The sequence below is a fragment of the Dendrobium catenatum genome, unplaced genomic scaffold (assembly GCF_001605985.2).
Source record: "Dendrobium catenatum unplaced genomic scaffold, ASM160598v2 fragScaff_scaffold_133, whole genome shotgun sequence".
Lineage (NCBI taxonomy): Eukaryota > Viridiplantae > Streptophyta > Magnoliopsida > Asparagales > Orchidaceae > Dendrobium > Dendrobium catenatum.
In genome coordinates this window covers 2,093,333-2,107,874 of record NW_021318595.1, presented here as the reverse complement: position 1 = coordinate 2,107,874, position 14,542 = coordinate 2,093,333, and the positions used below count along the sequence as shown (strand labels likewise).

General features: G+C 35.2%; 1 protein-coding gene across 2 annotated transcripts; it reads left to right on the top strand.

Annotated features, from left to right (window-relative positions):
* The first annotated feature begins 1,424 nt into the window (after window positions 1-1,424).
* LOC110100238 (protein NSP-INTERACTING KINASE 1-like) lies at window positions 1,425-5,729 on the top strand. Of its 2 annotated transcripts, none has more exons than XM_020827663.2 (11): window positions 1,425-1,792; window positions 1,861-1,993; window positions 2,091-2,162; window positions 2,230-2,373; window positions 2,482-2,553; window positions 2,636-2,695; window positions 2,879-2,976; window positions 3,438-3,587; window positions 3,832-4,182; window positions 4,298-4,668; window positions 4,943-5,729. In XM_020827663.2, the coding sequence occupies exons 1-11, from the start codon at window positions 1,684-1,686 to the stop codon at window positions 5,261-5,263; spliced, it is 1,881 nt and encodes a 626-aa protein (XP_020683322.1). In that variant the 5' UTR covers window positions 1,425-1,683; the 3' UTR covers window positions 5,264-5,729. The 2 variants fall into 2 exon arrangements, with proteins under 2 accessions (XP_020683322.1, XP_020683321.1); XM_020827662.2 differs by having other exon boundaries at window positions 1,427-1,792; window positions 4,289-4,668.
* Window positions 5,730-14,542: the final 8,813 nt, after the last annotated feature.

Sequence of the window (14,542 nt, the reverse complement as noted above, 5' to 3'; positions counted from 1 at the left end):
CCCTTATCATGTAATAAGTGTTTGTAGCTCATATGTGTGAGATCTTTATTTGAAGCTTGAACATTAACTTTTTCTCTATCATTGAAATATTCCAACATGTACTAACAATAATTGCCTTGAAATTATTGAATGACGGCATTTGAAAAAGTTATTTAGTTAGTTGGTATTCTTAAAGGAGATTATGTCTGATTGATTGATTCGTATACATTTGAATAGAGCTAAACATACAACAAAAATATCATAATCAAGCCTTTGTCCCAATACGTGGGATCGGCAACAAGAATCCTTTTACTCCGTTGCGTTCTGTTAAAAGTCAAATTCTCGTTTAAATCTAATAAAGAAACATCATTTCTAATATTTTCATACCAAATCTTTTTAGGTCTATCTCTACCTATCTTAACTTAAGTCAAATCTAATACTTCTACTTTCCTAATCTGGTCATCGGAAGGCCGCCGTTTTATGTGACCAAACCATCTAAGGCAACTCTCTCTAATCATATCTTCCAACGGAGCTACTCCAATCATAAATAGAGCTAAACATAATAATATTAAAATCAAATCGAGCCAAAATTAGTTGAACTCAACATGCTATCAGCCTTCAGCATGATTGAAGTTGTCCTTCTAGGAAACATTACACAAAAATTAAATTTTGATTCTGGCATTTGGCCGAATAAAAAAATTATGAGAAAATGCAATGCATAACTATTTATGAATATAATTAGGCAATTTAAATAAAATGGGCCCAAATTTATTTTTATTATTGATTTCTTTTAGTAAAGCTTTGCTCATAAAACAAAATACAAACCTCAATATCTTCATTGACTTAGGTTTCATTTGGTATGGCTTTCTTACTGCTTCTTAAAGCAGCTTTTTATTACAAAATTTAACTTTTGTAATAAAAAGCTCTATTAAGAAGCAATAAAAAAGGCGTCTCTAATGAAGCCTTAATATCTGGCTAAATTAAAATCAACTTTGAGTTAACATAAAATCATTAAAGATAAAAAAAATTGAGGGAGGTACTGAACTTGAACTTCTATTATTTACTACAAAATATAAAATAAATTGACTAATATAGAGAGAAAGAAATAGCTAAAACTTTATTACAAGTGAAACAAAAATTCATTAAAGATTTTTCCCCCCTTAAATTTTAGATTTATTACACACTCATAAGTTAACTGTAACATCAACCAGATTTTTTTTAGGATATAATATTGAGAAAATAAAAAAATAAATGTAAAATAGGCTGAAAATTTATTACATGTCAAGAAACAGCTCCTTAATTTTTTTTTAAATTAATATATCATATTTATTCACACACTCATAAGTGACTTGTAACATGGATTAAAATTAAATATTTCCTTACGGCAAAATCAAAAGGATTTCTCAGTATTTTATGTAGTTCTTATTTCTAGTGCCAAAATCTAGTGGAAGGCATATTTGCCATCTCACGCTCCTCCTTTCTCCTTACACTTTACATACATATGGGCAGCAAGACAGCGCAGTCTGGGGGTTATTGTCAGGCCTCAGAGGTATGAGGATGACTGAGCGCAAGCGCCCATCCAATCCACAGAATTGAAGGGAAGTGAGAAAGGAGATAAATGCTCACCAGACTCCATTAAATAGTGTTTTTAAGCTCCAAAGAACATTAAAGAGTCTTTGTAGCTGCTTATAAGGTTGTAAGCTTATGGAAGTTAGGAAGGAAAAAGATGGGGTCCTTTTCTTTTTGTTGGTCTTCTTGTGGTCTTCGGTGTCTGCAGTTGCTCTTCTCTCCCCTAAAGGAATCAACTTTGAAGGTATAATCTAATGAGAACAACGAGTTTCATACAAGTGATTTTCTTAATACATTTCTTCTCTGTTTCAGTTCAAGCTTTGATGGGCATAAAGGCTTCTTTGAAAGATCCTCATGGTGTTCTTCAAAATTGGGATAAGGATTCAGTTGATCCATGTAGCTGGACAATGGTCACTTGTTCATCTGAGAATCTTGTCATTGGCCTGTATGTTCTATTAAAGACTAAAGATTTCCTATCATCTTATCCATTTCTTTCTAAATTTTGTTAGAATTAGCTCTTCTTATCTTGACAACTTTTGCAGTGGAACTCCAAGTCAGAATCTTTCTGGTTCACTCTCTTCAAGCATAGGGAACTTGACTAATCTAGAGATAGTGTAAGTGCTCATCTTCAGAAAAATTGGTTAATCAGACAAGAATTCAGGTTAGAAATGTTTCTTTCAGGCTGTTGCAGAACAATGAGATCTCTGGATTCATTCCTGAGGAGATTGGGAAGCTGGCAAAGCTTCGCACCTTGGATCTCTCCTGCAATAAGCTTTCTGGTGAAATCCCAGCATCACTAGGAGAGCTAACAAGACTTCAATACCTGTAAGTTTGCTATCAGAAATCTTGTTCTGAAACATTCCTATTCCTGCCCTTTCCAAAACTCAATTAATTGTTCTTTTGGTTTCTACCCATATATTGAAATGTTTTAAGGAGGCTTAACAACAACAGTCTTTATGGGCCATTTCCTCGGAATTTAGTTAACATCACAGAGCTGTCCTTCCTGTGAGTCATGTTGCTTTTCCTTTTCAGAATCCTTTGAATAGCAGTATAATACTGTAGCATTGACAGTTCTTTATGATTTCAGAGACTTGTCATATAACAATTTGAGTGGGCCAATACCAAAGTTCCCTGCAAGGACATTCAAGTAAGTTTTCATTCAGAATCCAAAGAATCATCATTTAAATTTACACGCAAAAGTAAGAATTTACATTCACAATGAGGTAATATAAGATTCCTTGCAAGCCATAACTTTATGTTCTATCTCAGCTATAGAAAAAATAGACAACAAAGCTTATCCTCACTTTATGTTTCTCTTTTTTTGCTTCAGCATTGTGGGGAATCCTCTGATCTGTGCAGCTGGTTCAGAGAAAGAATGCTACGGAACCATTTCCACTCCAACTTTCTTTAACCTCAATAATTCACAAAGTACTTAATTATATCTTTTCTCACATGATTATTATTATTGTTTTTGCATGTTCATCTTCATTTTGCTCCTTATATCAATAGATACTTGAAAGCAAATTCTGTATGGGATCATGATTATGAACTGTTCTCCCACCTTTCTCTGTTTTGGGAGTTTTTTACTAACATTATAGGAGTACATTTTCAGTAATAAATTTCCTCGGAAGTTCTTAGTAGGAGGAAGCTCTTGCTACGGTAGAGAAGGCTTAAATCTTTATTAATTATTAATCATGATTAGACTATAAATAAATTGTAATATTCTCTTTTGGATTCTACATGGCTTCAACTCATTGTTATTGTGTAGAACCCTTCAAGTAGTCTGTCTTAAAAATTGTGAGAGAATTTTTTTTTTCTTTTTTGTTCTTTAAAAATTAAAGAAATGTTCTTATTCTGATAGCTGACATCTACAATTTTTATTTTTATAGTTTCTTCAACACCAGGAAGGTCTAAAAGTCACAAAGTTGTTCTTGTATGTGGGCTTAGCATTGGTTTAATATCTTTGATTATTCTAGCATCAGGACTTTTTCTATGGTGGAGGAATAAATGCCAACAACAAATATTCTTTGATGTGAATGGTAAGCATAGATTCAAAGAAATTTAGGCTTCATTTGGGACGGTTTTTTTATTGCTTCTTAAAACAGCTTTTTAATTTAAAAATTAAAATTTTTATACTCGAAAGCTGTTTTAAGAAGCAGTAAGAAAGCCGTCTCAAACGAAACTGTAATCTAATAAACTTGCACTCCAAACACTTTACATAATACCCAAATCATCATTTATTTGCTTAAACTTAGAGGAATTCCTTTGAATAAATTCATACAGATCAAAGAACCGAGCGAAAGGAAGAGGTCTGCCTTGGAAATTTGAAAATGTTTCAATTTAGAGAGCTTCAGATTGCTACAAATAACTTTAGCAGCAAGAACATATTAGGAAAAGGTGGCTTTGGAAATGTCTATAGAGGTCAGCTCCAAGATGGAACTGTGGTTGCTGTGAAGAGGTTAAAAGATAGAAATGCTACAGGTGGAGAGCTTCAGTTTCAGACTGAGGTTGAGATGATAAGCTTAGCAGTTCATAGGAATCTATTAAGGTTGTATGGTTTTTGCATGACTTCCACTGAAAGGCTTCTGGTTTACCCCTACATGTCCAATGGAAGTGTAGCTTCAAGACTGAAAGGTAATTTGCTACTTCAAAATTTTCAATACCATCATATTCTTAAGACCTGTTTGGGATCACTTTGGCTTTTTCTTTTTATTTTCATACTGATTGACTAAACTCACAGCAAAACCAGCACTGAACTGGGGCACAAGGAAGAGAATAGCACTAGGAGCTGGAAGAGGCCTCTTATATCTACATGAGCAGTGTGATCCCAAGATAATTCACAGGGATGTAAAGGCTGCAAACATATTACTTGATGAGTACTGCGAGGCCGTGGTTGGAGACTTCGGCCTCGCTAAGCTTTTGGATCACCAGGACTCCCATGTGACCACGGCGGTGCGAGGCACCGTCGGTCACATTGCTCCTGAGTACCTCTCCACTGGCCAGTCTTCTGAGAAGACTGATGTGTTTGGCTTTGGTATCCTCCTTCTTGAATTGATTACTGGTCTGAGAGCTCTTGAATTCGGCAAGGCGGCAAACCAGAAAGGAGCCATGCTTGATTGGGTAAGAAATATTAACACGTCATTTTATTATTGCAATTCCCAACCAAAATTTATGAAAAGTTAAAAATAAGTTCTTCTCAATCAAAGAGTAGGTGAAAGCTATTTTTAATTCAACTCATTTTCTGTTTCCATTTCATTCTCATTTCCCTCATCCAATTCCTTCAAACCATACAAAGCCACAAGTGATTTTGAATAGGAGTTCAATCCTGCCACATAGCTAGTCACAAATGTCCAGAAATATTGTGCAATGAATATTTTATCGTTTATTCGTCCAGGTTAAAAAGCTCAATCAAGAGAAGACTCTTGAGCTGCTCATAGACAAGGATTTGAAGAACAACTACGATCGAATCGAGCTCGAAGAGATGGTTAAAGTGGCATTACTATGCACACAGTTCCTTCCCGGTCACCGTCCGAAAATGTCAGAGGTGGTGAGGATGCTGGAGGGTGATGGTCTTGCAGAGCGATGGGAGGCATCTCAGAGATCGGATCCTAACCGGTTCAAGATGCCGGAATTGTCCTCTTCTGAGAGATTTTCCGACCTCACCGACGACTCTTCATTGCTGGTTCAAGCCATGGAGCTCTCAGGACCAAGATGATGAAAACCCATATGAATTGAAAGAAGTCATAAAAACAACTTAATCATGACTACTGTGGAATTAAGAGCCTGTCATCAAATGAAATATGTTGTGTTGATTGATGAAAGGATTGGCTAAAGAAACATACCATCTTTTCAAACTTTGGATTGTTATCCAAAAAGAATATATATAAATGCATATTGAATTTCCATCACATTTGATTCAATTCTCCTTTTTCAAAAAGTTGATGGCTAAGCTACCCACTTGATTGGAGCCGTTCTACTGAAAAACCAATTGGAGACCAGCTCGGCCCTTTCAACTTGTCAAGTTTTTGATAATTTTAGATGAAGTGTGAAGTGTAGTTTTATAACGCTTTACATCTGTATAGTTGATGTGTAATTATTTTCTTGTAAGAGAAATATTTCATGTGACAGTTTGAATGTTTATGTTTTATGTTGGAATGTGTAATTGCTCTTTTGGTTGAAAATAAATGATTTGGAAACAACATAAAATATTTCTTGTAATATTTAATTTTTTTTTTTGCAAACGGGTCAAAAATACGAACCTGAACCCGGCCTGTCGCGTTATCGGGTTGACCTGATCGACCCGACACGATTTTGTAAACCCGGACGGTGGGTCAGGGGGGCTCGCGTCTACGGTGGCAGGCGAGGCTAGCGTGGCACAGTGGGCTCGCGTCGACGGCGGCATAGAGTTATGCGAGGCGGCGCCGTAATGCAGGCATACTCAACATGGTCACGCGGGCATTGGGTAGACGCTATGCTACACGGGCCGCAGGCAGCGGGCAGACGCAGCGCGGGTCAATCCGGGTCATTTCTGGGTTTTCGGGTCAACCCGAACCAGAACCGATTTTTAAAACGGGTCGAATTGTTAAATCCGAACCCAACCCATTTCACAAACTAGTTGACCCGAACTTAAAATTTTTGAATCAAATTCGAGTCGGATTTTCAGATCATGTTTAATATTGACAACCCTAATTAAGGGAGCTTTCTTAACTTTATAATAGATAACAATTAAAGTTTTAAAAAAGTGGAAAAATTAAAGATTTAAAAAAAATTGAATAATTGTTTTATTATATCATCACATTCTCAGAAAATTTAATTATAAAAATTTATTATTTTAATAGAAATTATAAATAAATTATAAAAAATTATAATCAAATAAAAATATGAAAATAATAGAAATAATAAAAGAGTTAAAATAATTTCCCAAATTAGCTCTTTATAAAGGCTGAAGCCCGTAGGTGGGAAAAACTAAGCTAGGTTGCTGTATGCTAAGATCTTTGTAGGGTGGAAGTTTAATTAGCATACTGCTTACCACGTTACATGTGCTGCTAGATTCATAGGTAGGATAAAAAGCTGTTGTTAGGGATATAAAAAATGCTGTTATATAAGCAATTTGGCTTATACGATTTTTTTTCTGCTTATTAAAATATTTTTTTATTAAAAAAAAAATTGTATTAAAAATTTACTTTAAAAAATATTAAAAAAATCATCCAAATGAAGTCTTAATTTTATTTAGTTGAATCTCAATTTTTTGAAACTTAAGATTTGCATATTCTATGGCAGTTAGTACACTTGTGCATTAAAGACTACTAAAAATTTTGGGATATTATGAGCATTTTTTGGTATTTGACTTTTACTCATTTCTTTGATATAAATAATCTTTTTTTATGTGCTATATCCATCATTATGGAAAGAGAGAGAGAGAGAGAGAGAGAGAGAGAATACAATTTGAGTTGAAACAAGTTTATTTTCACTAACTTATCTATTAAAAACATAGAAATTTTTATTTTAAGCATTTATTCAAGTTGTAGTTGATATAATTAGTATATCTAAAAAAAAGGATTGATAAAGCGTTCTAAGAAAGTAAAAAATAAATAAACTTGAAAACCAATCTCATCCAAATCCGAATGAAAATTATGTGAGGATGATAGAGTGAATAAAAAAGGGAAATTTTTAAGACTAAGCATGATTATAAATTGTATTAAGAGCTTAAGCATGTTTTAAAAAATTAAAAATAGGCAAAATAGCCAATTAACGGGGCGACTTATGCTAACTAGGTTTAGCTGAGTCAGTTGTCTGTTATGTTGAGCGAGCAAAGGATTATAAAATGGTGATAATAGTAAACGGGCAACTTACCCCTGTCATTAAAAAAAATTATTTCTGATCAGTATTTACCAATAAAAAAAAAATCAACAAGTTATGCAAAATTATCATATATGTAGTAGTTGGTCTTAGCACGAGCTCAGCAAATGTTTAAGTTACATCACCCATATAATAGATCATTGTTGTGGGACAAAGGCTTGATGTTGTTGTTGTTGTTAACCATATAATAGATCAAATACACATACAATCACTTCTACTACGACAAACAAATGAATACTAGTTTCTACGACCAAGTCTTATTGGGCAAGTGGCTATGTTGTGACTATCTTAATGACAAGTTCCACAAACCCTGTTACTCCGTAGCCGTGACTCATCCATTGTATTGCGATACCGATTAGTCCTTGGACGACTTGACCATCTGCGATAGTTTGGGGGGAGAAGTGGGAACAAACCAACAGTAGGTTCATGTTGATGTCATTCATCCTTATTGGGGATATGGTGAAATTATGTAGAATAAGTTAACTTGTAATTGCTCATCTTTTAGTATGAAGAAACATAATATAAATGTGTTTGACTTAACATTGCTACATAATATATCACATGTGCACACGGTATGTGAAACAACAAAGGTTTCCCATAAGTGCACTTGATCAAGTAAGTCGATACAATAAGATCTGGATGACATGTCCAAAACCTGAAATTTCGTGCATGTTAAGCCTAATTGGTTATGACATTCTTCTTACCTCCTCCTCAACCCTTCTAAGTGTTGTTTGTACTCGTGGCACGAAGAAATAATTTTTTTGCCTCTCCTAAGATGTAGTGAAATCTAACTGCCTCATGAATATTGTAACAACATTATAGTATATGGCTGTGATCAAGGATTGAACTGGCAAACCTCGAGCTCTCTTCAATACACCATTAAAAGACTCTGTCGCATTCGTTGTCATAACACCATATCTAAATCCACCATCATGTGTTAAGGACCATCGGGTTACATCTCGATCCTCCAGCCATTAGTAGATATCTTGCTTGATTTTCTTTATATCTTCCATGCATCTGTGATAAACACGTGGCTCATCATAATTGCCTGTTGTATACATTTTTAACACATAAATTCTATGTCACTTATCCCCATCTGACGTATTGCTTTCTTGAAATTCTCTCGTAGATATCGTAAGCAGTGTCGATGAGCTGCATTAGGGAAATTTTCCCTATAACCTCTTACTAAACCTGCATTCCTCTCTGATATTATACATAGATATTGTATGTTTGTAACATTCGGTAGTAGCTCACTTAGTTGCCGAAGAAACCATATCCAATATTCAGTACACTCTGACTCAACAATAGCGAATGCAAGAGGAAAAAGCGCATTATTAGCATTGAATCCAATCGCAATTAATAATGTACCTCGATATTTACTGAGAAGGAATGTGCCATCAAGACTAAGAACTGACCGAAAATACATCCATCCAGTAACATAAGGACCAAATGCCCAAAATAGTCTTTGAAATCTATTGGCCTGTGAGCTTTGTATTCTATATACCATTTGTGGCATTGCAGAGGCAATAACATCCATGAATAAATTGAGAGTATGGTATGACTCCTCCCAACTCCCAAAAACAACCTTAATAGCCTTTCGTCGAGCATCTCAGGCCTTCATGTATAAAACTTTAATATTGAACTTAGCTTCCATGCGACCTATAATCTCCCTAGGCTTCAAGTCCATCTACTTTCTAATGGTGGGTAGTATGTAGAAACTAATAAATTGAGAGTTGCACTGACGATGACCACTTTCAAGAATTGGAGTGGCACAAGTATGATGGTTCTTTATAGAAGAGATTTTTCATATACCACCTAATCGTTTGCTCTTAGCAGAATGAAGCCGCCATATGCAAGGAGACACCGGATTATCATGCTTTGCACAACAAATTATAAATTTATGTGTATTCGATGCAATTAAAACATATTGCACATTATTTATATATGACCAGTCTTGTAATGCAAATTGAATATCACTATTTTTGCTAAAGCACATTCCTTAAATTAATTCATTAGGAACTGAGAATTCATCCTCAACTATCACCTCATCATTAACAACATCAAGCTCAACTTCCTGATCCCATTTTTTTGTTGTCCTACAGGTCTCAGCACAGTTATTATTTGATATCATTGGGTCCTCACTGTCGATTGATCTACAGCAGTAATCTTGGATGACATTTCTGATCTCTTCATCATTATGTACAACTCCTTCATTGAACTTCAGTTCAAGATCATCAGCTTCATCATCGAAGGATTGCTCGCTAGAGCCACTGCTCATTTTCTCATAATGGCAATGATCCGAAGGAATTAATTGTGTACAAGGATGCGGAGGTTCCTGCATTTCCTAGTTCTCTGTATATTTACATTGAGAGGAATATGATCATTTAACAAATGAATAAGAAAATATTGTACTAAATAATTAGTAATAAGTGATCTTGGGAACTTACCAGTCAAGTAACTCTTATACTGGTTCTACCCTTGAAGGACCAGCGACCACATCATCCCTTTCTGCTGGGCATGAAGTTTCATATCTTTGTAAATTTGGAGGGTTAATACTATCTCTTGATACGTCAATCTCTTCGACATCAACGTACATGATAAGAAATTATGTTGCAGCTTGGCATAATAGAACTTCACAAACTTCATCATCCTCAACTTCCGAAGCGACATACTCATTTCCAACAGGCACCTGACAGACTAACTTTACAGAATACTTCGAAGGATAGTACTTCAGTGCTCTAAGTATCATAAACTTAAGATGTTCTAAGTTGCAATTTCTTGGAACATGTAGGGGTCGATTCCTACCCCCAAAATAACTTGGCGTGAAATTGGTTCCACTTTTAATTCACCTCCATACATAAGCACGAAGGTCGCCTTCCACTTGAACACCTTTGAGCTCCCCACACTACAGCCACAATATTCCTTTTAATTTCCTCCTCAACTGCAATAACTCCACACCCTTTTTTACATACAGCCTTCGAGCGCCATTGTTTTTCATTCAGAACCCTACTACCTATAGTAGCTTTATGTTATTTTTTATTAATATTATTATTAGTTAAAAACAAGAAGAAAAAGAAAATAAAGAGAAGAAATAAAAAAGAAAAAAGAAGAAAATAAAAAGAAAAAAGAGAAGGGGAGAGAAAAATCAAAAGGAAGATTTTGTGCATTTTGATTCCTTGTCGCCTTCGACATCACCGCCAACCTCATCGCAAAGGTATAATTTTCACAAAACCTGAAAACTACAAAATTTCTTCTTTCGGCATTTGTGCTGCACCGAAAAACAACCTAAGAATGCTTTTCACTAGCATGGTGAGAGGGAACCCGGTGTAATGCTTACCGTAAGGCAGGTGTGCCTTGTGCAATATTTTCTTAGCATAACAGGGTAAAATTTTAGTACCCGTGTACGTGCTTGATTGTCTAAGACTCCTCAAGTTTCCCCTAAACTGGGGAGATGTTGAGAGGGCTACCGAAATTCAAACTGATGATGTACAAAACTTAAGCAAATACAAGGGACCTGACTTAAACTACAGGGAACAAAACTTGAATAGAGCTATAGGGAACTGGACTTTAAATTGATAAAGACCTAATCAAATTTAAATTAAAATGCTAATTGAAGATTTGGATCACTAAAATGAATATAAAAGAAAAAGCAAGGCACTCGTGGTATGCAAATAACATAAACATGCGACATGTTATCTACAAATAGTGATAGGAGATTGCAGTGAATGCAAACACCTGTTAATTATGATAGAATATTTTTTGCACGTACAATGGTATACCTATAGGTGATAACCAATGATATGCAGTGGATACTATGACACCCTTACAGTTAACCACCACACAATATCAGGTAAAAGACATTGATCTCCGCAGAGGCAGATGATATTTAACACATACAAGCAACTATAAATTGCTATAAAAGACACTTCACGTACATAACAAGCTATCTTCAAGCAAATGCAGAAGGTGTTGTGGTAAATTCAAGCATTTACAAACATTGATGGGAAATGTTACACTGAAAATGATTCACCAACATACATGGCTATTGACTCTTGGGCATCTACTACCAATCTACAAACTAATTCAACAAAGCTTGCAGTGCACGACGACCTGCATGTAAGAAGCCACGAGTGACCCATAGTGCTCACAGTGCACTACCAACGAACGAATCCAATAAAGCTTGTAATGCATAATAGCTTGTTAATAAGAGGAAATGAGTGATCGATAATCCAATGTTATGATTCACTTGTATGCAAAAGTAGGGAATCAGTAGTAAAAATGGTGGGTCACTAATAGGTTGAGGTAGTAAATTTGTGGCGCCAAGCTGTCACACCAAATAAATCATCTTATCTACAAGCGACAGGTAGGTCCCTGACATACCGCACAACTCATTGTAGGCTGAAGTATATTCCCGCAAGCTGAATGCTGAGGAAAATAACAACATGTATAAGATAAGATGAACTAAACAACACTGTCAATGCACAATAAATGAAGAACAACGCCATGCCACCATACCCGCAACATGCACACAAGCAGACTGAAGGCACCTATGGGCTTCTAAATAGAACAACTTGCATCTTTTAACTGATCATCATTTGCATATTTCAACATGTTTGAATATTGCAAAAAAAAACCCCATCCCCATGTATTAAGATAAGCATTGATCCATTCACATCATATGTACACACATTGTAAAATATTAAACATATCATGCAAAATGCATATAAAAGTATATACATGTATAGGCTCCAACGAGCATGTTGTATGTACATATATAACATATGAGGATAATGCTCGAGTCAAACACGAATCATAGTTTGAACCCGATCCTTCTACATGAAAGGATAAGAGTCGATATAGTTCAAATCATCAAAGAAATATATGGCTGCAACATCAACATGGATATTTGTTTTATATATTTACATTAGGCCTTCAAGGTCTATTAAAAGGAAAATTCACTAATAATGGCATAAAACTGACGATAAACCCGACCCTCTATTGACAAGTTGATAGAGTCGATAGGGCTCAACAAACAAAATGAATTGCCTATCAATACTTTGATCATGGCCAAATTGATAAAAAATATCAACCCGATGGGACCACAAAAATCTAAAAATATCTCCCAAATTCCTAGATGACCATGAAAATCCAAATTTTCAAAAAAAAAAAACATCTCAAAATAAAGATTTAAATTGAAATAAAATACCTAAAATACTTAAAGTGAAATATCCATCCACCCTCCATAATAATTTGCCGAGGTGGACAAATCTGAAAATCACTTCAGCTCACAATGTGTAAATGTCTGTTTGAGAATACACTAGGATTCATCTTTTGCTAGTAAGGAATGGCATGCATCCTCTAACTCATGATTTTGCCGCCAAATAACACAATAAGTAAATAGTTATGATTGGGAACCTCTAACATAGTATTTTTTCTACCAAATGGCACTACTAAATTATTGTCATAGTTAGAGGCCATATGTTCCCCAACGACATTATATCATTGAGTAATGAATCAATATGATACGATCGATAGTGCATGAAGCCATCTGTTAGCTAAGGTGGATTCAAATTTGTCCCCTTAGATAAATATTCACCCCAAGTCTACAAAGTACCCTTGGACGAAGTAACCCATGATTGTGGAAAAGGATTCTTCTATCATGTTGGGTGGACTACCTCCTTTGACTAAGTAGACTAGGGATCATGATGACCCGGAACGACATAAAAATGGGATTTTGATCGAGTTTATTATCATTTCCCCCACCATCCACTTTAAGTGCATGGCGGTTAATTTTTTATTTTAAATATTAAATTCTTAAATACTCAATCATGCTACTACTATATGTTGAATACTACGTATCTATTTCACAAGTAGCCATAATCGAAAGCTCTCTCTCTCTCTCTCTCTATAGAGAGGGGTAATTAATTATTGGGGCTTGCGCCTATAGAAAACCTGAACTAAGTTTATAAAGTCCTCACAGAGGGTGAAATCTCTGGGTTGTGACTTATTTAAAATCCAATCTACCTTCTGAAAGTTTGCCTCCGAACTTACTTATTAAAACTCTCCTTGATGACCAGAAGAAAAATAAAGAAGCCACGGAGAGGCTTGGGCGTGAATTTTTAGAGCCCACGCTATAGTCTATCTTAAATTAAGGTTTTACTTTTTTAGAATTGAGATTTTTAGTATTTTGGTTGACATTTTATTAGAATTTTGGATCTTATATTCCTAATTATTTGATTAAAAAACTCCAATAAGGTGAAGATTTGGGATATCAAAATCAACCCCAAATCCTAAACTAAGATAAGTACTATAGGACAGTAATTCAAACCTAGCCTAATGAACTACAAATGCAATGAGATGGAACTTATATCTATAAACTGATAAAATGATTTTAAGAAAGCCTAATACTACTGGACTTACATCTTGAATGGAGTGGATTGTTAGCTAAACATTACCTAAAAAATTTAAAACCATTATTTTAGTCTTATGAAATACAAGACATGCCAAGTTGTTATTTAAATTTGAAATTTGGGGCCGATATCTAGAAATCCTAAGTAGTCCCAAACTTATGAATGATAATTAATGCTCTCTTAAAATAAAATGTAATTAAAATATTATTCTTTAGTTGGTTATTGATGTAATGCAGCTAGTTAAACACAACAATTAACATTACTGTTGCGTGCTAGAACATACGCGGCAGAAGAGTTAGAAAATATTCTTCTTAGCGTTGCATGAGTATTCCGCACACAAATAGAAAATAGAATTGAACACCAGATTTTTTACGTGGAAACCCAAAAAGGTAAAAACCACGGGGCCTCGCCCAGTTGCAAAGTTCCACTAGTATTTGTTTGAAGTACAAAGGTTGATCCGTCTCACAACTCAAGACGATCAATTTACAATCAACTTCTCACAAAGTTACAAAGTACTGCAAATTCCCGGCGTTTCTCGAAAATCCGGCAGAGTTCCGGCGTCTTCAGGCGGCAGGAAGAGCTCCGGCGGTGGTCGAGGAGGAGCTTCTTCCTTCTCCTCCTTCTTCTCTTCATCTTCTCTCTCTTCACTTGAGTCCCCTTTGTGTAGAATGAGTGCTCTATTTATAGTTTTTCTGGAGTGGCATAGCCCGTAAATAGGTGTGAGA

Coding starts and splice junctions, on each gene's coding strand:
- LOC110100238 (XM_020827662.2), top strand. CDS start 1,684: ATGGAAGTTAGGAAGGAAAAAGATGGGGTCCTTTTCTTTTTGTTGGTC. Junction 1,994..2,090: donor GAGAATCTTGTCATTGGCCT/GTATGTTCTATT, acceptor CAACTTTTGCAG/TGGAACTCCAAGTCAGAATC. Junction 2,163..2,229: donor TTGACTAATCTAGAGATAGT/GTAAGTGCTCAT, acceptor TGTTTCTTTCAG/GCTGTTGCAGAACAATGAGA.